Source organism: Pongo abelii, chromosome 4 (genome assembly GCF_028885655.2).
Source record: "Pongo abelii isolate AG06213 chromosome 4, NHGRI_mPonAbe1-v2.0_pri, whole genome shotgun sequence".
NCBI classification, from domain to species: domain Eukaryota; kingdom Metazoa; phylum Chordata; class Mammalia; order Primates; family Hominidae; genus Pongo; species Pongo abelii.
This window is the reverse complement of record NC_071989.2, coordinates 41276802-41302711: the sequence shown is the minus strand read 5'-3', so window position 1 is coordinate 41302711 and position 25910 is coordinate 41276802. Positions and strand designations below refer to the sequence as shown.

General features: G+C 42.8%; 1 protein-coding gene across 1 annotated transcript in view; it reads left to right on the top strand.

Moving 5' to 3' along the window:
• MROH2B (maestro heat like repeat family member 2B) overlaps positions 1-25910 on the top strand; it is a 78467-nt gene that overhangs the window by 38437 nt on the left and 14120 nt on the right. The window contains exons 24-30 of the mRNA XM_024247099.2: positions 76-155; positions 13954-14089; positions 14186-14281; positions 14538-14627; positions 14998-15118; positions 21461-21558; positions 24198-24350. Coding sequence (XP_024102867.2) covers positions 76-155; positions 13954-14089; positions 14186-14281; positions 14538-14627; positions 14998-15118; positions 21461-21558; positions 24198-24350 — 774 coding nt within the window. The remainder of the gene's footprint in view (positions 1-75; positions 156-13953; positions 14090-14185; positions 14282-14537; positions 14628-14997; positions 15119-21460; positions 21559-24197; positions 24351-25910) is intronic.

Genomic DNA, 25910 nt, shown 5'->3' with positions numbered 1-25910 from the left:
TGATGAGGTTGCAGCTGAATCTGGTAACTTTCCTGAGCCGTTCTGAAATGTTTAATCTCCTTATTTATGTTGCAGGACTTCATTAGAGGCGAGCCCCTGGATTCCTTAGCTAGCCCTATTCGGTGGAAAGCCTTAATCGCCATTAGATATCTCAGGTAGATAATTTTTTGTTGTTTTCATTGAAAAAGCTTTTCCACCTTATCCTCCTCCTGATCAGCTAACATCTATTAGTGCAGACTTCAGTACACACTTCCAAAACTGAACACAGTTCATTAATGGGAGCTTCGAACTGGGGCTTTTTCTCCTTCCAAAGAGTTAGAGATCTGGCTGAGAGAGTGGTCATTTGATGACTGACAGAGACTGAAGATCTACTCAGAGGAATTATATGTATTGATATATGAGGACTAAAATTTATCTGCAAAAGGAAATTCCTCTTCCTAGATCTTGGCCTCCAGGCAAATTGTAATCTTTCAATTAAAATCTTATGAAAGCCCTAATCATATTCTAGTTGGTTAGCAGCAACAAACCTGAAAAAGAAAATAATTTTTGGCACATTTTAAAATAATATTTTCACCCTGCAGTAAAAGAAATAGAAGTTAAAACCACAATAAGATGGCATCTCACGCCAATCAGAATGGCTATTACTAAAAACTCAAAGAAAGATGCTGATAAGGTTATGGAGAAAAGGGAACACTTATACACTGCAGCTGGGAATGTAAACTAGTTCAGCCACTGTGGAAAGCAGTTTGGGTATCTCTCAAAGAACTTAAAAGAGAGCTACAATTCAACCCAGCAATCCCATTCCTTGGTATATACCCAGGGGATAATACAAATAACTCTACTGTAAAGACATATGCATGCATATGTTCGTTGCAGCACTATTCACAGCAGCAAAGACATGAAATGAACCTAGATGCCCATCAATGGTCAACTGGATAAAGAAAATGTGATACATTACACTATAGAATACTACACAGCCATACAAACAAATAAAATCTGTCTTTTGCAGTAACACGAATGGAGCTGGAAGCCATAAACCTAAGCAAATTAATGCAGGAAAACCAAATACCACTAATTTTATAAGTGGGAGCTAAATATTGAGTACACATGGACACAAATAAGGAAACAATAGATACTGGGGCCTAGTTGTGGGTGGAGGTTGGGAGGAGGGTGAGAATTTAAAAACTATCTATCTGGTTCTATGCTTATTGATGAGATAATCTGTACACCAAATCCTCATGACATGCAATTTACCCATAAAACAAACCCACACATGTACCCTCTGAACCTAAAATAAAAGATGGAAGAAACAAAAAGAAAAAGAAATAGAAGTCCTCTGTAAAGATTGGGAAACCACAAAAATTTTTATAAAAATAATACAAACCACCCATAGTGCCCCTGTTGCCAACACTTTGGTCTATTTCCTTGATGTGGTTTGACTTTGGGTCCCCACCCAAATCTCATCTCGAATTGTAATCCCCAAATGTTGAGGGAGAGACCTGTAATCTCCACGTGTCAAGGGAGGGGGGTGATTAGGTGATGGAAGTGGTTTCCCCCATGCTGTTCTCATGATAGTGAGTGAGTTCTCATGAGATCTGATAGTTTTATAAATGTTTGGCTGTTCCTCCTTCACATGCTTACTCTCTTCTGCTGCGTTGTGAAGAGGTGCCTGCTTTCCCTTTGCCTTTGACCACAATTCTAGGTTTCCTGAGGCTTCCTGAGCCATGTGGAACTGTGAGTCAATTACACCTCTTTCCTTTATAAATTACCTAGTCTCAGGTATTTATAGCACTGTGAAAATGCGCTAATACATTCCTTTAAGTCTTTATTTCTAGTCCTCCATTTTTATAACAGAGTTGAGATTCTACTCTGCATGTGATTTTTCATCCTGCTTTTTCTAACTTCACCTTACCTATTTCCACATTATCACCAATTCCTCACAAATATCATACTTTTCTTAGTTTTTAGTTTTTGTTAATGTTTAATTGTGGCAAAATAAATAAAATGTAAAATTTATAATCAGCCATTTTTAAGTGTACAGTTCAGTATTGTTAAGTACATTCATATTGTTGGCTAAAAGCACTTGGCTTTATTTTTGGGTTCTCTATTTTGTTCCATCAGTCTTAGTGCCTAGTTTTATACCAGTGCCATGCTGTTTCTGTAACTACAGTTTTATATAAAGTTAGGTAATGTAACGTCTCCAGATTTGTTCTTTTTTCTTACTATTGCTTTGGCTATGTAGGCTCTTTTTTTATTCCATATGAATTTTAGGATTGTTTTTCCTATATCCTATGAAAAATGATGATGGTATTTTAATGAGAATTGCATTGAATATGTAGATTGCTTTAGGCAGTATGGGCATTTTCACAATATTGATTCTTCCCTTCCTTGAGTATGGGGTGTGTTTCCATTTGTTTGTGTCATCTATGATTTCTTTTAGCAGTGTTTTGTAGTTTTCCTCATAGAGGTCTTTCACTTGGTTAAGTATATTTCTAGGTATTTAATTTTTTTTCAACTGTTGTAAAAGAGATTATTGTTGGTGTATAGCAGAGCTACTGATTTGTGTATATTGATTTTTGTGACCCAAAACTTTGTTTTTTATAGCCATTCTAATGGGTATGAGGTGGTATTTTCTTGTGGTTTTGATTTGCATTATCCTAATGATTAGTGATGTTGAACATCATTTCATATGTTTGTTAGCTATTTGTATATCTTTTTTGGAGAAATGTATACTCAAATCCTTTCCCCATTTTTAAAATCAAGTTGTTTGGTGTTTTGTTGTTTAATTATCATATTTTTAAAATTTATTCTGGACATTAACCTCTTATCAGACATATGATTTGCAAATATTTTCTCCCATTTCATAGGTTGCCTTTTCACTCTGCTGATTATATCTTTTGATGCACAAAAGTTTTGTTTTGTTTTGTTTTTTCAACTTTTATTTTAGATTTGGGAGTACATGTGCAGGTTTGTATATTGCATTATGCTGAGAATTGGGGTACAAATGAATCTGTCACCCAGGTAGTGAGCATAGTACCCAATAAGTAGCTTTTTTCACCCTTACTCCCCACTCTCACTTCCTCTTTTGTATTCCCCAGATGCACAGAAGTTTATAATTTTTAAGTAGTCCATTTGTCTATTTTTACTTTTGTTGCCTGTGTTTCAAGAAATCACTGTCAAATTCAAGATCTTGAAGCTTTTCCCTATGTTTTCTTCTTAGAGTTTAGTGGTTTTATCTCTTAAATTTAGATCTTTGATCCATTGTGAGTTGATTTTAGCATATGGTGTAACATAAGGGTCCAACTTAACTCCTTTGCATGTGGTTATTCAGTTTTTCCAACAACATTTCTTGTAAAGATTGTCCTCACATCAAAAGCTTGGCCTACAAAAGCAGAAATAAATAAATGGCACTACATCAAACTGTAAAGTTTCTGCAGCACAAAAGGAATAGTCAACAAAATGAAAAGGCAACCTATGGATTGGGAAAAAATATTTGCAAACCATGTATCTGATAAGGAGTTAATATCCAAAATTAAAAAGAACTCATACAACTCAATAGCAAGAAAATATATGACCGGATTTAAAAATGGACAAAGGACCAGAGTAGACATTTCTCAAAAGAAGACATACAAGTGACTGAAAGGCAAATGAAAAATACTCAATATCACTCATAATTATGGAAATACAAATCAAAACTGCTCTGAGATATTACCTCATACCTGTTAAGATAGCTGTTATCAAAAAGAAACCCTAACACATGTTGGCAAGAGTAGAGAGAAAGGGAAACCCTTGTACACTGTTGGTGGGAATGTAAATTGGTGCATCCATTATGGAAAACAGTATGAAGGGTCCAAAAGAAATTAAAAATAAAATTACTATATGACCCAGCAATTTCTCTTCTGTGTATATACCCAAAGGAAATGAAATTACCACCTCGTAAAGATATCTGCACTCCCTGAGAGATGAAAAATTACCCATTGGGGTACCATGTACACTATTTGGGTAACAAGTACGCTAAAATCTCAGACTTCACTACTATACAGCTCATCCATGTAACCAAAAACCACTTGTACCCCTATAGCTTTTTAAATTAAAAAAATTTCAAGTTATCTGTAACTCCATATTTATTACAGCATTATTAACAATAGCTCAGATGTAGAAACAACCTAGGTGTCTGTCAATGAATGAATGGATAAAGACATTGTGATATTTATACCCACAATGGAATATTATTCAGCCTTTTGATACAACATGAGTGGACCTGTACCACATTATGCTATGTAAAATAAGCCAGACACAGAAAAAAATATTGTATAATCTTACTTGTATGTGGAATTTTTTAAAATGTCAGATATACAGAAATGGAGAATAAAAAACAGTGGCTACCGTTTTATTCTCAGTGGTGGGTAGGAAATGGAAGATGTAAGTCAAAAGATAGAAAGTAGCAGGTAAGTCTGATGAATAAGTCTAAAGATCTAATGTACAACCTTGGACTATATTTAATAACAGTGTATTGTATTAAGGATTTTGCTAAGTGAGTAGATTATAGCTGCTCCTACTTTTGCTCTTGCCATGGGGCAGAGGTGGGAGTGGATAGGAGAGAAATGGATAACTATGTGAGATGATGGCTGTGTTAATTTTTTTCATTATGGTAACCTTTTACTAGGTATATCTTTTTTTCTTATACTTTAAGTTCTAGGGTACATGTGCACAATGTGCAGGTTTGTTACATATGTATACATGTCCCATGTTGGTGTGCTACACCCATTAACTCGTCATTTACCTTAGGTATATCTCCTAATGCTACCCACCCCCCTCCCCCCACCCCACGACGGGCCCCAGTGTGTGATGTTCCCCATCCTGTTTCCAAGTGTTCTCCTTGTTCAATTCCCACCTACGAGTGAGAACATGTAATGTTTGGTTTTTTGGCCTTGCAATAGTTTACTGAGAATGATGGTTTCCAGCTTCATCCATGTCCCTACAAAGGACATGAACTCATCATTTTTTATGGCTGCATAGTATTCCATGGTGTATATGTGCCACATTTTCTTAATCCAGTCTATCATTGTTGGATATTTGGGTTGGTTCCAAGTCTTTGCTATTGTGAATAGTGCCGCAATAAACATACGTCTGCATGTGTCTTTATAGCAGCATGATTTATAGTCCTTTGGGTATATACCCAGTAATGAGATGGCTGGGTCAAATGGTATTTCTAGTTCTAGATCCTCGAGGAATCGCCACACTGACTTCCACAATGGTTGAACTAGTTTACAGTCCCACCAACAGTGTAAAAGTGTTCCTATTTCTCCACAGCCTCTCCAGCACCTGCTGTTTCCTGACTTTTTAATGATTGCCATTCTAACTGGTGTGAGATGGTATCTCATTGTGGTTTTGATTTGCATTTCTCTGATGGCCAATCATGATGAGCATTTTTTCATGTGTGTGTTGGCTGCATAAATGTCTTCTTTTGAGAAGTGTCTGTTCATATCCTTCGCCCACTTTTTGATGGGGTTGTTTGTTTTTTTTGTGAACTTGTTTAAGTTCTTTGTAGAATCTGCATATTAGCCCTTTGTCAGATGGGTAGATTGCAAAAATTTTCTCCTATTCTGTAGGTTGCCTGTTCACTCTGATGGTAGTTTCTTTTGCTGTGCAGAAGCTCTTGAGTTTAATTAGATCCCATTTGTCAATTTTGGCTTTTGTTGCCATTGCTTTTGGTGTTTTAGACATGAAGTCCTTGCCCATTCCTATGTCCTGAATGGTATTGCCTAGGTTTTCTTCTAGGGTTTTTATGGTTTTAGGTCTAACATGTAAGTCTTTAATCCATCTTGAATTAATTTTTGAATAAGGTGTAAGGAAGGGATCCAGTTTCAGCTTTCTACATATGGCTAGCCAGTTTTCCCAACACCATTTATTAAATAAGGAATCCTTTCCCCATTTCTTGTTTTTGTCAGGTTTGTCAGAGATCAGATGGTTGTAGATGTGTGGTATTATTTCTGAGGGCTCTGTTCTGTTCCATTGGTCTATATCGCTGTTTTGGTACCAGTACCCTGCTGTTTGGTCAGTGTAGCCTTGTAGTATAGTTTGAAGTCAGGTAGCATGATGCCTCCAGCTTTGTTCTTTTGGCTTAGGATTGTCTTGGCAATGCGGGCTCTTTTTTGGTTCTATATGAACTTTAAAGTAGTTTTTTCCCGATTCTGTGAAGAAAGTCATTGGTAGCTTGACGGGGATGGCACTGAATCTATAAATTACCTTGGGCAGTATGGCCATTTTCACAATATTGATTCTTCCTACACAAGAGCATGGAATGTTCTTCCATTTGTTTGTATCCTCTTTTATTTCATTGAGCAGTGGTTTGTAGTTCTCCTTGAAGAGGTCCTTCACATCCCTTGTAAGTTGGATTCCTAGGTATTTTATTCTCTTTGAAGCAATTGTGAATGGGACTTCACTCATGATTTGGCTTTCTGTTTGTCTGTTTTTGGTGTATAAGAATGCTTGTGATTTTTGCAGTTTGATTTTGTATCCTGAGATTTTGCTGAAGTTGCTTATCAGCTTAAGGAGATTTTGGGCTGAGACGATGGGGTTTTCTAGATATACAATCATGTCATCTGCAAACAGGGGCAACTTGACTTCCTCTTTTCCTAATTGAATGACCTTTATTTCTTTCTCCCGCCTGATTGTGCCGGCCAGAACTTCCAACACTATGTTGAATAGGAGTGGTGAGAGAGGGCATCCCTGTCTTGTGCCGGTTTTCAAAGATAATGCTTTCAGTTTTTGCCCATTCAGTATGATTTTGGCTGTGGGTTTGTCATAAATAGCTCTTATTATTTTGAGATATGTCCCATCAATACCTAGTTCACTGAGAGTTTTGAGCATGAAAGGTTGTTGAATTTTGTCAAAGGCCTTTTCTGCATCTATTGAGATAATCATGTGGTTTTTGTCTTTGGTTCTGTTTATATGCTGGATTACGTTTATTGATTTTCATATGTTGAACCAGCCTTGCATCCCAGGGATGGAGCCCACTTGATCATGGTGGATAAGCTTTTTGATGTGCTGCTGGATTTGGTTTGCCAGTATTTTCTTGAGGATTTTTGCATCAATGTTCATCAAGGATATTGGTCTAAAATTCTCTTTTTGTGTTGTGTTTCTGCCAGGCTTTGGTATCAGGATGATGCTGGCCTCATAAAATGGGTTAGGGAGGATTCCCACTTTTTCTATTGATTGGAATAGTTTCAGAAGGAATGGTGCAGGCTCCTCCTTGTACCTCTGGTAGAATTCGGCTGTGAATCCATCTGGTCCTGGACTTTTTTTGGTTGGTAGGCTATTAATTATTGCCTCAATTTCAGAGCTTGTTATTAGTCTATTCAGGGATTCAACTTCTTCCTGGTTTAGTCTTGGAAGGTTGTATGTGTCCAGGAATTTATCCATTTCTTCTAGATTTTCTGTTTTATTTGTGTAGAGGTATTAGTATTCTCTGATGGTAGTTTCTATTTCTGTGGGATCCGTGGTGATATCCCCTTTATCATTTTTTGTTGTGTCTATTTGATCCTTCTCTCTTTTCTTCTTTATTAGTCTTGCTAGCAGTCTATCAATTTTGTTGATCTTTTCAAAAAACCAGTTCCTGGATTCATTGATTTTTTGAAGGGTTTTTTGTGTCTCTATCTCCTTTGGTTCTGCTCTGATCTTAGTTATTTCTTGCCTTCTGCTAGCTTTTGAATGTGTTTGCTCTTGCTTCTCTAGTTCTTTTGATTGTGATGTTAGGGTGTTAATTTTAGATCTTTCCTGCTTTCTCTTGTGGGCATTTAGTGCTATAAATTTCCCTCTACACACTGCTTTAAATGTGTCCCAGAGATTCTGGTATGTTGTGTCTTTTTTCTCATTGGTTTCAAAGAACATCTTTATTTCTGCCTTCATTTTGTTATGTACCCAGTAGTCATTAAGGAGCAGGTTGTTCAGTTTCCATGTAGTTGAGCGGTTTTGAGTGAGTTTCTTAATCCTGAGTTCTAGTTTGATTGCACTGTGGTCTGAGAGACAGTTTGTTATAATTTCTATTCTTTTACATTTGCTGAGGAGTGCTTTACTTCCAACTATGTGGTCAATTTTGGAATAAGTGTGATGTGGTGCTGAGAAGAATGTATAGTCTGTTGATTTGGGGTGGAGAGTTCTGTAAATGTCTATTAGGTCCACTTGGTACAGAGCTGAGTTCAATTCCTGGATATCCTTGTTAACTTTCTGTCTTATTGATCTGTCTAATGTTGACAGTGGGGTGTTAAAGTCTCCCATTATTATTGTGTGGGAGTCTAAGTCTCTCTGTATGTCTCTAAGGACTTGCTTTATGAATCTGGATGCTGCTGTATTGGGTGCATATATATCTAGGATAGTTAGCTCTTCTTGTTGAATTGATCCCTTTACCATTATGTAATGGCCTTCTTTGTCTCTTTTGATCTTTGTTGGTTTAAAGTCTGTTTTATCAGAGACTAGGATTGCAACCCCTGCCTTTTTTTGTTTTCCATTTGCTTGGTAGATCTTCCTCCATCCCTTTATTTTGAGCCTATGTGTGTCTCTGCACGTGAGATGGGTCTCCTGAATACAGAACACTGATGAGTCTTGACTCTTTATCCAATTTGCCAGTCTGTGTCTTTTAATTGGAGCATTTATCCCATTTACATTTAAGGTTAATATTGTTATGTGTGAATTTGATCCTGTCATTATGATGTTAGTTGGTTATTTTGCTCGTTAGTTGATGCAGCTTCTTCCTAGCCTTGATGGTCTTTACAGTTTGGCATGTTTTTGCAGTGGCTGGTACCGGTTGTTCCTTTCCATGTTTAGGGCTTCCTTCAGGAGCTCTTTTAGGGCAGGCCTGGTGGTGACCAAATCTCTCAGCATTTGCTTGTCTGTAAAGTATTTTATTTCTCCTTCACTTATGAAGCTTAGTTTGGCTGGATATGAAATTCTAGGTTGAAAATTCTTTTCTTTAAGAATGTTGAAAATTGACCCCTACTCTCTTCTGGCTTGTAGAGTTTCTGCTGAGAGAACCGCTGTTAGTCTGATGGGCTTCCCTTTGTGGGTAACCCGACCTTTCTCTCTGGCTGCTCTGAACATTTTTTCCTTCATTTCAACTTTGGTGTATCTGACAATTATGTGTCTTGGAGTTGCTCTTCTCGAGGAGTATCCTTGTGACATTTTCTGTATTTCCTGAATTTGAAGGTTGGCCTTCCTTGCTAGATTGGGGAAGTTCTCCTGGATGATATCCTGAAGAGTGTTTTCCAACTTGGTTCCATTCTCCCCATGACTTTCAGGTACACCAATCAGACGTAGATTTGGTCTTTTCACATAGTCCCATATTTCTTGGAGACTTTGTTCATTTCTTTTTACTCTTTTTTCTCTAAACTTCTCTTCTCACTTCATTTCATTCATTTGATCTTCAATCACTGATACCCTTTTTTCCAGTTGATCGAATCAGCTACTGAAGCTAGTACATTCGTCACGTAGTTCTCATGCCATGGTTTTCAGCTCCATCAGGTCATTCAAGGACTCCTCTGCACTGTTTATTCTAGTTAGCCATTCATCTAATCTTTTTTCAAGGTTTTTAGCTTCTTTGCTATGGGTTCGAACTTCTTCCTTTAGCTCAGAAAAGTTTGATCATCTGAAGCCTTCTTCTCTCAACTCGTCAAAGTCATTCTCCTTCCAGCTTTGTTCCATTGCTGTCAAGGAGCTGCATTCCTTTGGAGGAGGAGAGGCACTCTGATTTTTAGAATTTTCCGCTTTTCTGCTCCGTTTTCTCCCCATCTTTGTGGTTTTATCTACCTTTGGTCTTTGATGATGGTGACTACAGATGGGGTTTTGGTGTGGATGTCCTTTCTGTTTGTTAGTTTTCCTTCTAACAGACAGGACCCTCAGCTGCAGGTCTGTTAGAGTTTGCTGGAGGTCCACTCCAGACCCTGTTTGCCTGGGTGTGAGCAGTGGAGGCTGCAGAACAGCGAATATTGCTGAACAGCCAATGTTGCTGCCTGATGGTTCCACCGGAAGCTTCGTCTCAGAGGGGTACCTGGTCGTGTGAGGTATCAGTCTGCTCCCACTGTGGGGTGCCTCCCAGTTAGGCTACTCACTTGAGTCAGGAACTCAAGTGAACTCAGGAACTTTCTGAGCATCAGGAACCCACTTGAGGAGGCAGTCTGTCCGTTCTCAGATCTCAAACTCCATGCCAGGAGAACCACTACTCTCTTCAGAGCTGTCAGACAGGGACATTTAAGTCTGCAGAGGTTTCTGCTGCCTTTTGTTCGGCTATGCCCTGCCCCCAGAGGTGGAGTCTACAGAGGCAGGAAGGCCTCCTTGAGCTGTGGTGGGCTCCACCCAGTTCGAGCTTCCTGGTCACTTTGTTTACCTACTCAAGCCTCAGCAATGGCGGGTGCCCCTCCCCCAGCTTCGCTGCCACCTTGCAGTTAGATCTCAGACTGCTGTGCTAGCAGTGAGAGAGGCTCCGTGGGTGTGGGACCCTCCTAGCCAGGCGCGGGATATAATCTCCTGGTGTGCCATTTGCTAAGACCATTGGAAAAGCACAGTATTAGGGTGGGAGTGACCTGATTTTCCAGGTGCCATCTGTCACCTCTTCCCTTGGCTAGGAAAGGGAATTCCCTGACCCCTTGTGCTTCCCGGGTGAGGCGATGCCTCGCCCTGCTTCGGCTCTCGCTTAGTGGGCTGCACCCACTGTCCTGCCCCCATTGTCCAACAAGCCCCATTGAGATGTACCCGGTACCTCAGTTGGAAATGCAGAAATCACCCGTCTTCTGCGTTACTCACGCTGGGAGCTGTAGACTGGAGCTCTTCCTATTCAGCCATCTTGGAACCGCTTCTACTATGTATATCTTATAACATCATGCTGTATACCTTAAATATACTCAATAAAATTTGTTTTTTAAAAAATTGTCCTTTACCCATGGAATGGTCTTGGCACCCTTGTCGTAGTTCATTTAATGGTTTACTTATAAGCTCTTTATTCTATTCCATGGGTTTATGTGTCTCTTTTTTTGTTTTTGTATTTTGAGATGGGGTCTCACTCTGTCATCCAGGCTGGAGTGCAGTGGCACAATCTCAGCTTGCTGCACCCTTGACCTCCTGGGCTCAAGTGATTCTCCCTCTTCAGCCTCCCAAGTATCTAGGACCACAGGTGAGCACCACCACACCCAGCTCATTCTTCTATTTTTGTAGAGACATGGTTTTGCCATGTTGTCTAGGCTGGTCTCGAACTCCTGGGCTCAAGCTGTCAGCCCACCTCAGCTTCCCAAAATGCTGGGATTACAGGTCCGCACCACCACACCTAGCCTATATGTCTATCTTTATGCCAGTTACATACTATTTTGATTACTGTGCTTCTGTAAAAAGTTTTGAAATCAGTAAGTATAAGACCTCCAACTTTGTTCTTATTCAAAATTGTTTTGGCTATTTGGGGTCTCTAGAGATTTCATATGAATTTTAGGATGAATTTTTCTATTTCTACAAAAAGCACCCTTGGTATTTTGATAGGAATTACATTAAATCTGTAGACCTAATCTTAACAATATTAAGATTTAGTCATCTTAACAATATTAAGATTTAGTCATCTTTACAATATTGTTTAATTCATGAACAAAGGATGTCGTTCCATTATTTGTGCCTTCTTTCATTTCCTTCAACAATGTTTAGTGTGTTTCTGTGTTTCACTTGGTTAAGTTTATTCCTAAGTACTTTATTCTTTCTGATGCTGCTGTAAATGGAGTTGTTCATTTCCTTTTCAGTTTGTTCATTTCTAAACAAACCAGTTGTATATAGAAATGCAACAGATTTTGGTAGGTTGATTTTGTATCTCACAACTTTGCTGAATTCATTTATTAGTTCTAACAGTTTTTTGGTAGAGTCATTAGGGCTCCTACATATAAGACTGTGTCATTTCTAAACAGAGATAGTTTTACTTCTTCTTTTCCAATTTAGATACGTTTTTAATTTTTCCTTGCCTAATTGCTCTGGCTAGAACTTCCAGTACTATGCTGAATAGAAGTTGTAAAAATGGTATCCTTGTCTTACTCTTGATCTTACAGGGGATGTTTTCAGCCTTTCACCATTGAGTATAATGTTAGCTATAAGTTTTTCACATATGTCATTTATTATGTTGAGATAACAAATATATCTTTAATGGCTGCCTAATATCTTATATAAATATGTCTCATCTTACTGAACCAACCTCCTATTTCTATATATAATTGTTGCCTATTTTAAAAACTATAAATAATACTTTGATGGACACCTTTGTGCAAAAAAAAAAATTCTGAACTTTTAAGTATAGTAGTTCAGATTGATTGATATCATTGATTGAATGATAGTTTTATTCAATAAATATTATTAAGTGGCATCTATGTCATATCAGTCAGTGAACTAGGTTGTAAAAGAGCAATGATGAACAAGATATGACCCTCCCCTGACAGAGTTTCAGCCGACTGGGGGAAACAGATGTAAGAAGCACCCACGTAATTTCTCCAAATGTGGTAAAAGGCAAGATAAGAGAAAGCACAGGTTGCCATGTTAACAAAAATGAGGGAGGTTTGTAGAAAGCTCAAATAAATCAATCGTGAAGATGAATTAAGAATTAACCAGGCTCTAGAAGAGTTTTGTCAAGTAGAAATACAATTCAAGTCACATATGTCATTTAAAACTGTCTGGTAACCACTTTTAAAAGAGTGAAAAGAAACGATTAAATTAATTTTAATAGTATATTTTATTTAATCCAATATATTTAGTATACTATTTCAACATATATTCATTATTTTAAAATTGGGTAATTTATATTATTCTTCATACTAAATCTTCAAAATCCCATGTGTTACACTTACATTGCATCTTAATCCGGATCAGCCACAACTCATGTTCACGAGCATATGTGGCTAGAGAGAGCACAGCTGTAGAACTTGAAAACTCATCTCTAATGACAGCAAGCAAATCAGTGGTTGTCATGGGGGAGGAAAAGATAACCTGCAAAGGAGCATAGAAAAAAATAGAGTATGATAGAAAGATTCTATATTGGTTATATAACCGTCAGCGTTTTCATGAGTGTGAATATCTCTCAAAAATTTTTTAATGGATGCAGCTTACTATACATAAATTATACTTCGATACATTTATTTCTTTTAAAGCAGTGAGCCAGACAATAAAGACAAGAAGACTACATAGAGCTTTCCCAGCTGGTACTGAATTTTATTCCTCTCTAAGTAAACCTTATTTCTCTGATGGTGTCATCATTTTTAATTGCTTTGCTAATTTGGTAGCTGACTAATGGTATCTTATTGTCTTAACTTACTTTTATTTAAAAGCAAATGGGGTTTTTCAATCGTATTGAACATGTGCATTTTTCCAAGTCATATCTAAACTTTTTCATATCTTCATGAAATCTATAGTAAACATTTGAAAGAAAGGAAGAAACACTCCGGTGTCATTTATTCACTTGTGCATTCATAAGAACCTACAGTATATGTGGTACTGTTTAGAACATGAAAAGAGACATGAAATTGATAAAAGTCACTGCTGCAGACTTACAATCTAGTTGAGGAGATACATATCTCTCTCTGTCATTCTCTCTCTCTTTCTCACTCTCTGTCTCACACACACACACACAAGATGGAGAAAACAAGTAGGTAATATTGTCACAGATCATATAATAAAGTGTTAAGGAACACAAAGTGAGTGATGATTTGTTCATCAATCTAATCTAAAGAATGGAGGCATATTGACTATGCTCACCAATGCAGTCTGATTCTGTGTTCCCATCTCTCCCTACTCCTGTCACCACCTCTCTCAACATCCCAACATGTCAGAAAATGTGACACGTTACTCGCATGGTCAGATGTGACTGGCAGTTCTTGGGAACTCCACTAGGTATGTTCTGATGGTCACTGTAATATCCATTCCTCCACCTGGTTCTTATTTCAGTAAACTGAAACCTCAGCTCTCACTACAAGACCACCTTAACATTCTTGAGGAGAATATTCGGAGGCTGCTGCCCCTTCCACCTCTGGAAAATCTGAAAAGTGAAGGCCAGACAGACAAGGACAAGGAGCACATTCAAGTATGCACTAGTGAGGCCTAAGTAGGAAGACAATCTGCAGTGGGGCCTTACTCTCTCACCCCAGCCTGAGACTCACACACACATATTTGATTTCAGTTTCTCTATGAACGATCCATGGATGCCCTAGGAAAACTTCTGAAGACCATGATGTGGGATAATGTGAATGCAGAGGACTGTCAAGAAATGTTTAATGTGAGTAGAGCCTCCACTCAAACTGATTCTCATTCTCCCTAACCTGTTCTTCAATGTCCACTCCAAACTCTCCTGCATTTTCCTCACATGAAGACATCCAGCTGGACCTACCCACACCCCACATACAGCCATCTGCTTAAAAATTGTTTGTGGGGAGGTGAGCACCCTGTTACAGAAGAGGCAGAGACAGAGAGAATATAAAACTAGATGAATATGAAGAATACTAAGGAAAGAACATTTATTCTTCGGCCAACAGCTTCTCCGAATGTGGCTTGTTTCACAAAAAGAGTGGGAAAGAGAAAGAGCCTTCCAGATCACCGCGAAAGTGCTGACAAATGATATTGAGGTAAGTAATCCCCTAGAATGAATAGACTTTATTGCTTGTAAACATCAGGGATCTCTGAGACCTCTGGAATCCAAAACTCCTGCATGATAGATCTTGCATCTCAGAGTGATGTGCTTTTCAGAGCACTTTTGGAGAGAGATCTAACTTCAGAGTGCAGCTCACACGAATTGAGCTATTGGGTTTTCTTTACATGCATGCTTACTTCTCCACTGCCCTTAAAAATAGGCATCTTTTAGGAGAAAGTGCAAGATCAAATTTCATTCTAAGGACCTGCAGAGAGAAAATAAGAGACTTGAGATCCAGTATTGGGAATATCCTGGGATATGACCAAGCTACCCCATCACAATAGGGTGCCTCCTTTATCCTGCAGGCACCAGAGAACTTCAAAATCGGTTCACTGCTTGGACTCCTGGCTCCTCACTCCTGTGATACCCTGCCTACCATCCGTCAGGCAGCTGCTAGCTCAACTATTGGTCTGTTCTATATAAAAGGTGAGGGAAAGGTGGGGAACCCACAAGTGAAGAAAAGAAACCCATCTTCTTTTATTCTCAGCTTTTCTCCTTATACACCTATGTCTCTCTCCTTCCTCCCCTCTCCTCTCTCCTCTTTCCTCGTTTTCCTCCTTTTCTCCTCTCCTCTCCCCTCCCCATCTCTCTCTCTGTCTCTCTCACTCTCTCTCTTTCTCTCTGTTTCTCCCTCTCTCTCCAGTTCAGCAATTTCTGTTTTAATACCTTAATTATATCACAGAATCTGTCTCCTAGATCTGAAACAAGTATTTCTTTCCTCAGTGGCTCTGTTTTCTCATTTTTTAAAATAGAGATAATAACACCGAAGCATTATAAAGATCCATTAAAGTAGGTAAAATGTTTTGAGAGTCTCCGATTTAAATCACTAAACAATTGGGCATATTAGCAATGCTTCCTCTATCACACGGTTTTCTTCAGGAGAAAATTGCACTATTATCGTGGTACTAAGTGCCTTTCAAAGCTCTCTAAGAGACAGAACTTTGCGGAAATTTTCAGAGCAGGAGCTCCTCCTGCTCTCCAAGTTCATGTGAATAACTGTCAATACCACAAAATATTAGGAATTTTTAAACCTCCATCGCAGGCTGAAACCAACAATCAGGGCTCCCTGTCCAGGTTAATTGAGTCCATGTTTCACCAAGGACAGCCCTACATTGTGTGTGTGCAGTTCTGCAGAGTAGACGCAGGCAGAAACAGTCTAGACTTAATGCCACCTCATGCCCGCCTATGTTCCACACGTCATTCTTTTAGGTATTCAAAATATTTATTGAGTGCCTTTCCATGTGTCAGGCACTGTTCTAATGCTGGGGACACAGAGATGTTACAGTTCCAATATTCACATTTTATAAGTGTGTTAAAGCCAAAAGGTAGGATTTGGTTGGGGGAGAGAGATAGTCAGTCAAAAGAAAAGAAAAAACTCTTCAGCAGAGTCAAAGTATGTACAAAAGTCCTTTGGGATATAGGAAGATAATTGATTAAGGATATATGTTTTTACCAAGTCAGGAAAAAATAGAATTAAGAAAGTGAGAACTAAAGAACCATTCCAGGCTGGACGTGGTGGGTCACCCTGTAATCCCAGCACTTTGGGAGGCTGAAGCGTATGGGTCACTTGAGGTCAGGAGTTCAAGACCAGCCTGGCCAACATGGTGAAACTCCATTGTCTACCAAAAATACAAAAAATTAGCCAGGAGTGGTGGTGGATGCCTGTAATCCCAGCTACTCGGGAAGCTGAGGCATGAGAATCACTTGAACCTGGAAGGCAGAGGTTGCAGTGAGCCAAGATCACACCTGTGCACTCCAGCCTGGGAGACTGTCTCAAAAAAAAAAAAACCATTACAGTAATAACAGAAATATGCCAGTAGGGAACTTATAGGAAGAAAGGAATTTGGATTCTATTATTGTTCTGCCTATTTTTCCTTCAGCCCACTTCATTTTCCTAAAATATGAAAAATTCAGGTCCTCAAACACTGTTTGTTAATAGAACTCCCATACTTTACGATTTACATCGACATTTTCGCTGATGGACCAAACAAGCATGGTGGAGAGAAAGAACATGTATTACTAAAACACCTACTAGACACAAGTAACAAGTGTGATACTAAATTAAATACCCATCGATACTCATGGGCATTTCTCACTTCATTTTGAAAGGGGGGAGTCTGAAATTAAAAAGTTTTCAGTTACTTGGACCACTGAAAGTAGAGTAGCTGGGCTTTGAGCTCAGGTGCATCTGACTTCAAAGTCCGTGTGTGTCTCACTGGGCTAGGCTGCCTTCCATAGAATGGTTCATGTGTTAGTTTCCATGATTAATATACATTCAAATAATAAACAGAAAATCTTTATTGGTTAGGTCTGCATTTATAAATTGATATCGTCCCTCTCCCTCTCCCTCTCCCTCTCCCTCTCCCTCTCCCTCTCCCTCTCCCTCTCCCTCTCCCTCTCCCTCTCCCTCTCCCTCTCCCTCTCCCTCTCCCTCTCCCTCTCCCTCTCCCTCTCCCTCTCCCTCTCCCCTTTCTTCGGTCTCCCTCTCCTTCTTTTTTCGGTCTCCCGCTGTTACCGAAGCTGGACTGTACTGCCATGATCCGGCTCGCTGCAACCTCCCTGCCTCGGGCTCCGGTGACTCTCCTGCCTCGGCCTGCCGAGTGCCTGGGATTGCAGGCGCACGCCGCCACGCCTGAATGGTTTTTGTATTTTTGGTAGAGACGGGGTTTCGCCGTGTTGACCGGGCTGGTCTCCAGCTCCTGGCCTCGAGTGATCTGCCTGCCTCGGCCTCCCGAGGTGCTGGGATTGCAGACGGAGTCTCGCTAACTCAATGCTCAATGGTGCTCAGGCTGGAGTGCAGTGGTGTGATCTCGGCTCGCTGCAACCTCCACCTACCAGCCTCCTGCCTTGGCCTCTTAAAGTGCTAAGATTACAGCCTCTGCCCCGCCGCCACCCCGTCTAGAAAGTGAGGAGCATCTCTGCCTGGCCGCCCATCGTCTGGGATGTGAAGAACCCCTCTGCCCGGCCGCCCTATCTGGGAAGTGAGGAGCGCCTCTGCCCGGCCGCCCATCGTCTGGGATGTGAGGAGCGCCTCTGCCCGGCTGCCCCGTCTGGGAGATGAGGAGCACCTCTGCCCGGCCGCCCCGTCTGGGAGGTGAGGAGCGCCTCTGCCTGGCCACCCCTTCTGGGAGGTGAGGAGCGCCTCTGCCCAGCCGCCACCCCGTCTGGGAGGAAGTGAGGAGCGCCTCTGCCCGGCCGCCCCGTCTGGGAGATGAGGAGCACCTCTGCCCGGCCGCCCCGTCTGGGAGGTGAGGAGCGCCTCTGCCTGGCCGCCACCCCGTCTGGGAGGAAGTGAGGAGCGCCTCTGCCCGGTTGCCCCATCGGGGAGGTGAGGAGCGCCTCTGCCTGGCCGCCACCCTGTCTGGGAAGTGAGGAGCGCCTCTGCCCGGCTGCCACCCCATATGGGAAGTGAGGAGCGCCTCTGCCCAGCCGCCCCTTCTGGGAGGTGAGGAGCGCCTCTGCCCAGCCGCCCCGTCTGGGAGGTGAGGAGCGCCTCTGCCCGGCCGCCCCATCTGGGAGGTGAGGAGCGCCTCTGCCTGGCCGCCACCCCGTCTGGGAGGAAGTGAGGAGCACCTCTGCCCAGCTGCCCCATCTGGGAAGTGAGGAGCGCCTCTGCCTGGCTGCCACTCCCTATGGGAAGTGAGGAGCGCCTCTGCCCGGCCGCCCACTCTGGGAAGTGAGGAGCGCCTCTGCCTGGCCGCCCACTCTGGGAGGTGAGGAGCGCCTCTGCCTGGCCACTCCGTCTGGGAAGGGAGGAGCGCCTCTGCCCGGCCACCCCGTCTGGGAGGTGAGGAGCGCCTCTGCCCGGCCGCCACCCCGTCTGGGAGGAAGTGAGGAGCACCTCTGCCTGGCCGCCCCGTCTGGGAAGTGAGGAGCGCCTCTGCCCGGCCGCCACCCCATCTGGGAGGAAGTGAGGAGCGCCTCTGCCCGGCTGCCCCATCTGGGAAGTGAGGAGCGCCTCTGCCCGGCTGCCACCCCGTATGGGAAGTGAGGAGCGCCTCTGTCCGGCCGCCCCGTCTGGGAGGTGAGGAGTGCCTCTGCCCGGCCGTCACCCCGTCTGGGGGGAAGTGAGGAGCACCTCTGCCCGGCCGCCCCGTCTGGGAGATGAGGAGCACCTCTGCCCGGCCGCCCCGTCTGGGAGGTGAGGAGCGCCTCTGCCCAGCCGCCACCCCGTCTGGGAGGAAGTGAGGAGCACCTCTGCCCGGCCGCCCCCTCTGGGAAGTGAGGAGCGCCTCTGCCTGGCCGCCACCCCGTCTGGGGGGAAGTGAGGAGCGCCTCTGCCTGGCTGCCCCATCTGGGAAGGGAGGAGCGCCTCTGCCCAGCCGCCACACCGTCTGGGAAGTGAGGAGCGCCTCTGCCTGGCCGCCACCCCGTCTGGGAGGAAGTGAGGAGCACCTCTGCCCAGCTGCCCCATCTGGGAAGTGAGGAGCACCTCTGCCCGGCTGCCACCCTGTATGGGAAGTGAGGAGCGCCTCTGTCCGGCCGCCCCATCTGGGAGGTGAGGAGTGCCTCTGCCCGGCCGTCACCCCGTCTGGGGGGAAGTGAGGAGCACCTCTGCCCGGCCGCCCCGTCTGGGAGATGAGGAGCACCTCTGCCCGGCCGCCCCGTCTGGGAGGTGAGGAGTGCCTCTGCCCAGCCACCACCCCGTCTGGGAGGAAGTGAGGAGCACCTCTGCCCGGCCGCCCCCTCTGGGAAGTGAGGAGCGCCTCTGCCTGGCCGCCACCCCGTCTGGGAGGAAGTGAGGAGCGCCTCTGCCTGGCTGCCCCATCTGGGAAGGGAGGAGCGCCTCTGCCCAGCCGCCACACCGTCTGGGAAGTGAGGAGCGCCTCTGCCTGGCCACCCCGTCTAGGAGGTGAGGAGCGCCTCTGCCCGGCCGCCCAGTCTGGGAAGTGAGGAGCGCCTCTGCCCGGCCGCCCAGTCTGGGAAGTGAGGAGCGCCTCTGCCCGGCCGCCCAGTCTGGGAAGTGAGGGGCGCCTCTGCCCGGCCGCCCTGTCTGGGAGGTGAGGAGCGCCTCTGCCCGGCCGCCACCCCGTCTGGGAGGAAGTGAGGAGCGTCTCTGCCCGGCCGCCCCATCTGGGAAGTGAGGAGCGCCTCTGCCCGGCCGCCCGGTCTGGGAAGTGAGGAGCGCCTCTGCCCGGCCGCCCCCTCTGGGAAGTGAGGAGCGCCTCTGCCCGGCCGCCCCGTCTGGGAGGTGAGGAGCGCCTCTGCCCGGCTGCCACCCGGTCTGGGAGGAAGTGAGGAGCGCCTCTGCCCGGGCCGCCCGGTCTGGGAAGCGAGGAGCACCTCTGCCTGGGCGGCCCCGTCTGGGAAGCGAGGAGCGCCTCTGCCCGGCCGCCCCGTCTGGGAGGAGAGGAGCGCCTCTGCCCGGGCGGCCCCGTCTGGGAAGTGAGGAGCGCCTCTGCCCGGGCGGCCCCGTCTGGGAAGCGAGGAGCGCCTCTGCCCGGCCGCCCTGTCTGGGAGGTGAGGAGCGCCTCTGCCCGGCTGCCCTGTCTGGGAGGTGTACCCAACAGCTCCGAAGAGACAGCGACCATCGGGAGCGGGCCATGAGGACGATGGCGGTTTTGTTGAAAGGAAGAGGGGGGGAAGTGTGGGGAAAGGAAGGAGAGATCAGATTGTTGCTGTGTCTGTGTAGAAAGGGGTGGGCATAGGAGATTCCATTTTGTTCTGACTAGGAGAAATTCTTCTGCCTTGGGATGCTGTTGATCTATGGCCTTTCCCCCAGCCCCATGCTCTCTGAAACATATGCTGTGTCAACTCAGGGTTAAATGGATTAAGGGCGGTGCAAGATGTACTTTGTTAAACAGATGCTTGAAGGCAGCATGCTCTTTAAGAGTCATCACCACTCCCTAATCTCCAGTACCCAGGGGCACAAACACTGCAGAAGGCCGCAGGGTCCTCTGCCTAGGAAAACCAGAGACCTTTGTTCATGTGTTTATCTCCTGACCTTCTCTCCACTATTATCCTATGACCCTCCCATATCCCCCTCTCCGAGAAACACCCAAGAATCATCAATAAATACTTCATAAATTAAAAAAAATAAAAAAAATAAAAAAATAAAAAAAAAATTAAAAAAAAAAAAAAAAAGAAAATTAATTGAGTAAGAATGCCAAGGTTTGCTTTGAAGCTTGATCAAATGAATTTTACTAGTGCTCTCTTTTTACAGTAAAAAATGCCTAATTCATATTCACTTGCCATTAATTTGACCAAATAATAAAGACAACTAAAAATAAAATTATGATACAACTGAGAAATAAAAAAAAAAATAAATAAAAAAAAAATAAATTGATATCAATAATCACTTACACAGTTGCTGATGTAAACTTCTCATTACAATAATTACTTTTCAGTTTCCCCAATGAGGGAGCTCACTGAAGAATAGAAATCCAAGAGAGATAGCAGCATAGCAGAGTAGTTGGAACCTGGGCATTTGTGTCAGACAGACCAGGGTTGAAATTCAGACTCTCCTATTTTTATTCACCGTGTGCCTTGGGCAATGTCTTCACATCTCTGTTCCCACTTTCTCATCTGCAAAAGCAAGAATAGAACAGGAGAGTCTATGATAATGTTTATGAGTAATAAATGCGAATGTTGTATGCAGAGTATTTGCATGGTGCCCAGCATGTAGAAACCACTCAGTATGTGTTAGCGCTTATGTTCACCATCTCATCAGATAGCAGCTAATTTAGTGTCATACCAAAATATAGCCAGCCTCTTCAACCCCTATCAGGTCTTTGAACACTTAAACATTTATCCCTTTGTTGATTTTAGGCATTCACTTGGAAGTGGAAAGACTGCAGGGTTTGCAGGAAGGGCTGGAAAGTGATGACGTGCAGGTTCAGATCAAGATTTCTTCTAAAATAGCTAAGGTAATAAATATGTAGGAGTGGCCAGGGGATGTAAAGATTCTGGATTGATTTCCAAGTGAGTAAGCTACATACTCCCCACTGCAAAAGAAGATATATATTCAAGCTGAATGAAGGACCCGTGGTCCTGTCATTTTCTAACTTAGAGTACACATACCTAGTCAACACTCATTACTGATCATTTCATATGGTGGGAAACTTTGTAGACCAAGAGTCCTTCCCCAAAATGTGGGATGCTGTGGGTTAGAGTGGAAAGAACAAGAGTTTTGGAGTTAATCAGATGCACTGTGTGCACTGATTGAAGTTGTCTCCTCATCCTCAAGAAACAAAAACAAAAGACCATTTTGTGGTTGTTGTGAGGACTGGCCAATCAATTCAATCACTCATTCAGTCATGCATTCACTTACCTCCCTTATCCTGAGCACCTACCATATGCAAAGCTCTATTCTAGGCACTAAGAAAGCAAAAAACGCAATTCCTGTTTCACTGAGCTTGCATCTTAGTAAAGGAAATCCAAAAAGTAAACATAATATCAGATAATGATAACTGAGAAAAATAAAGTCAAGAAAGGGAATAAGGAAGAGGTAGGAGGTGATTCTCTGGAGAAGGACACCCTGAAAGAGATAATCGTGGAAATATCTGGAAAAGAGAATTCCAGGCAGAGGGAAAACAGCAAGTGCAAAGCCCCTGAAGTGTAGAAAGAGGGGTTAATGAGATCCAAGAGATAACCAGAGGCTGATCCAAGGGCCTTCTGGGCCTTTTTAAGGAAATTGTTTTTTTGTTCGTTTTTTTTAATTAAAGTTTTAGGGTACATGTGCACAACGTGCAGGTTTGTGACATATGTATACATGTGCCATGTTGGTGTGCTGCACCTATTAACTCGTCATTTAACATTAGGTATATCTCCTAATGTTATCCCTCCCCCTTCCCTGCACCCCACAACAGGCCCCGGTGTGTGATGTTCCCCTTCCTGTGTCCATGTGTTCTCGTTGTTCAATTCCCACCTATGAGTGAGAACATGCGGTGTTTGGAACTTGTTTTTTGCTCTATTTGAAATCAAAAGCCAATGGAGGGTTCTGAGAAGAGTCAGGCTACTACACATAATTATGCCAATTTTGAAATGCAAAAGGGCACCCTCATGTAAGACAACATCATTCATAATGTAGACATTACAGATTTAGATTGGTGTTATGGCAGTTTTCCACAGGTAGCAATAAAGGATCCAGCAAAATCAGTATGTTATGACAATATACTTACAGAGAGAAGTGAAATATCTTGAGGACAGGGCTCATATTCCTAGTGTGCAAATGCCTCTTCTAGGCTAACAGTGGTTCTGAGAGGAAAAACACAACTAGACTTACATTTCTGAAGGGCCACTCTGGCAGCTATGTGGAGATTTGAATGTAGACTGTTAAGAGCAAAATTAGGGAAGTCAGTTTGGAGGAAACTGCAAGACTCCAGCTATCAAATGAGGCAATTAGAAACAAGGAAGCTGGCTGTAGTGGAGACATGAGTAATTGATCAGCAAATGACAGAGAAGCCATTTGAGAGACAGGAAGGGAACATACGTCAAATCCCTTAAAAGGTGCTCGACACCTAATAGGTGCTCAAAAACATGAGTTCCCTTCCTTCCTTTGCTCCTGAATCAACATCCATCCCACTGTGAGACAAAACAGCTAACCATGAAGCTTGGACAACAGGCAAGCATTTGGAGTTACATAGAATGGTAGCCGTGGTATAGTCCTTTGATCTAATAACTCAGCAAATGGCTTGGATGTGCAAATATTCAAGGAAAGGAGTTCATATTTTCTCAACATCATCCGGCCACTTAATGCAAAGGGAAGACCATTGTAAACAGGAACGTTCTAGTGTCTACAAACTCATAATCATTACCATCTTGCTTAGTTAAATCCCCAGATAATGATCCTGGAACTCATTCAAACACCAAATTTTCACCTGCCTTCCCACCCCTTTTTCATTAATGCACACACACAGAAATACACACTCAAATTCATACACTGCTATCAACCAAGCATTCTGTATAGTTCTTGTACCTAGAGACAACAATTGCAAAGTTTTTCCATTTTATTGACCTTTTATGGACTGTTCTTAATATTGAAATATTGGAAGAGCAAGAAACAAGGCTCATAATAATCCATACTCCATATGTACACTGTCCACCACCTGAGTATTCAGCATGGTACTTAATACATATTGATAGATTTTCCTGAACTCTCAAGGTTTAGGTATTATGTGGCAGATTCAAGACATGTTTCTATGATATATGAATGTATGTAAAAGGACTTTTTAATGTACATATTGCTATATAAACATTCTGCATTATTTTTCCCAATGCAGTATGCTGTAACTTTAGGCTTGGAGAGGAAATTGCCTTAGCAGGCTTAGGATTCAATAAATATGAAATGATAAAAAAAGGCAACTCCATGGAAAGTTTGCTTAGTAATAAAAGGTCATGTCTATGCCCTGTTCTAGTATTTTCTCTAGTTTCTGTGGCCTCAATCAAAACTGTTGAAAAGTTCAGTGGCTTCTAATACCCAAAACAAACCACAACAGCATGTTGTAAGTATCTAGATATAAAATGGGGTGGTTGATTACACGAATCTTTCTGGGTGCATTTTCAGATTGTCAGTAAATTCATCCCAAATGAAGAAATTCTGATGTTCCTAGAGGAAATGCTGGATGGTCTGGAGAGCCTCAACCCCACTTGCACAAAGGCCTGTGGCATATGGATGATCACTGTCCTGAAGGAGCAGGGAGCTGCTCTGGAAGATCAGGTGAACTGATAGCCAGTTTTACAACTGAACAGAATTCTATCACTTTTGAAATGCCATGTCGGCCACTACCTCTGTTTGTCCACTGATAGGCAGCATGCAAAGGCTTGCACAACCTCAAGGGGCCTCATTAGAGACTTATGTTGTGTGTTCAACAACAAGGCTCACATTGAGGCCCTGTCTCAATTGCCTCTCTTGTCTTTTAATATAAAAGCTTTTCAAACTGTCTCACTCTGGCTAGAGGAAGCAGCTCTGAACCAAGACCATTTGGATGATGGAAAACTGGGTTTTTAGAGATGTAAGGATAAGAATGACCATGTGGATGCCTTTGAGACAACCACCAAGGGCAGGAGTTTCTAATTTCACTGCTACCCTTCAGGCTTTTCTCCCACACCCCATAGAGTTTATTGTCTGATAAGCAAGGCTGCCACTGGATTGGGGAAAGTCCTCAATTCTTCTTCCCAACCGGAGAGTTAAGCAGAGTGAACAGGATTTAAATTCAGGAAGCTTGGTTAAGAGCTCCAAATGGAGATGCCTCTCTTTTCTCTTCTGAAGTCAAAAATAGAATACAAGTTATTCAAACATTAATAAGAAGGAAAAAATGGGCTGGGTGTGGTGGTTCACACCTGTAATTCCAGCACTTTGGGAGGCCAAGACAGGTGGATCACTTGAGGACAGGAGTTTGAGACCAGCCTGAGCAACATGGAGAAACCTCATCTCTACTAAAAATACAAAACTTAGCTGGGCGTGGTGGCAAGCGCCTGTGATTCCAGCTACTTGGGAGGCTGAGGCAGGAGAATCACTTGAACCAGGGAGGTGCAGGTTGCAGTGAGCTGAGATTGGGCAACTGCACTCCAGCCTGGGCAATAGAGCAAGGCTCGGTCTCAAAAAAAAAAAAAAGGAAAAAATCTGTAACTAAATGCAAGCAACTCAAAGAGAGTAAGAAAAAGAATTTCTTGTCCCTATAGTCCAGTCAACTACCCTCAATTTAAAAACTCTCCAAAGCACAGCTTTTGTGTTAAGGGCATTGAAAATTACCTCTGTGCTAATTACTTTTCAAAAAGTCTTTTTGAAAACATTATTGAGCACATACTATGTGGTAGGCACTGGGCTAGACATGGGACAGCCAAAATTGATAAATATGGAATGCCCATATATTTGTGTGTATAGCTTAAAGGGTTGTTCACACAATAGGTAAAGGCTTACAATAGGGACCTAAATCCTCTCCAAGCATCATTGACCTAGGAATCTGTGGTAATCATAAATGGGGGCTATTTATAACTAAGGAATTATAATTCAGAGAAAACATATTTAAAATAAATGTCTAACTTAAATGTCTGTCCAAAATAATAGAAATGTCTACTAGAAGCAAAGTTACTTTAACACAGATATATGCCTTTGTCCATGTCAAAAATCCAAATGTAAGATATCATTCCCTACTGGCCACAGATTAACATCCAAATTCCTAAAGGTGGCATCCAGTGCTCTGAGATCTGGGTTCATCTTTTCTATCAAGTCATCTTTCTTTTATTACCCTCGTTCTCTCTGCACTCCAACCTGGAC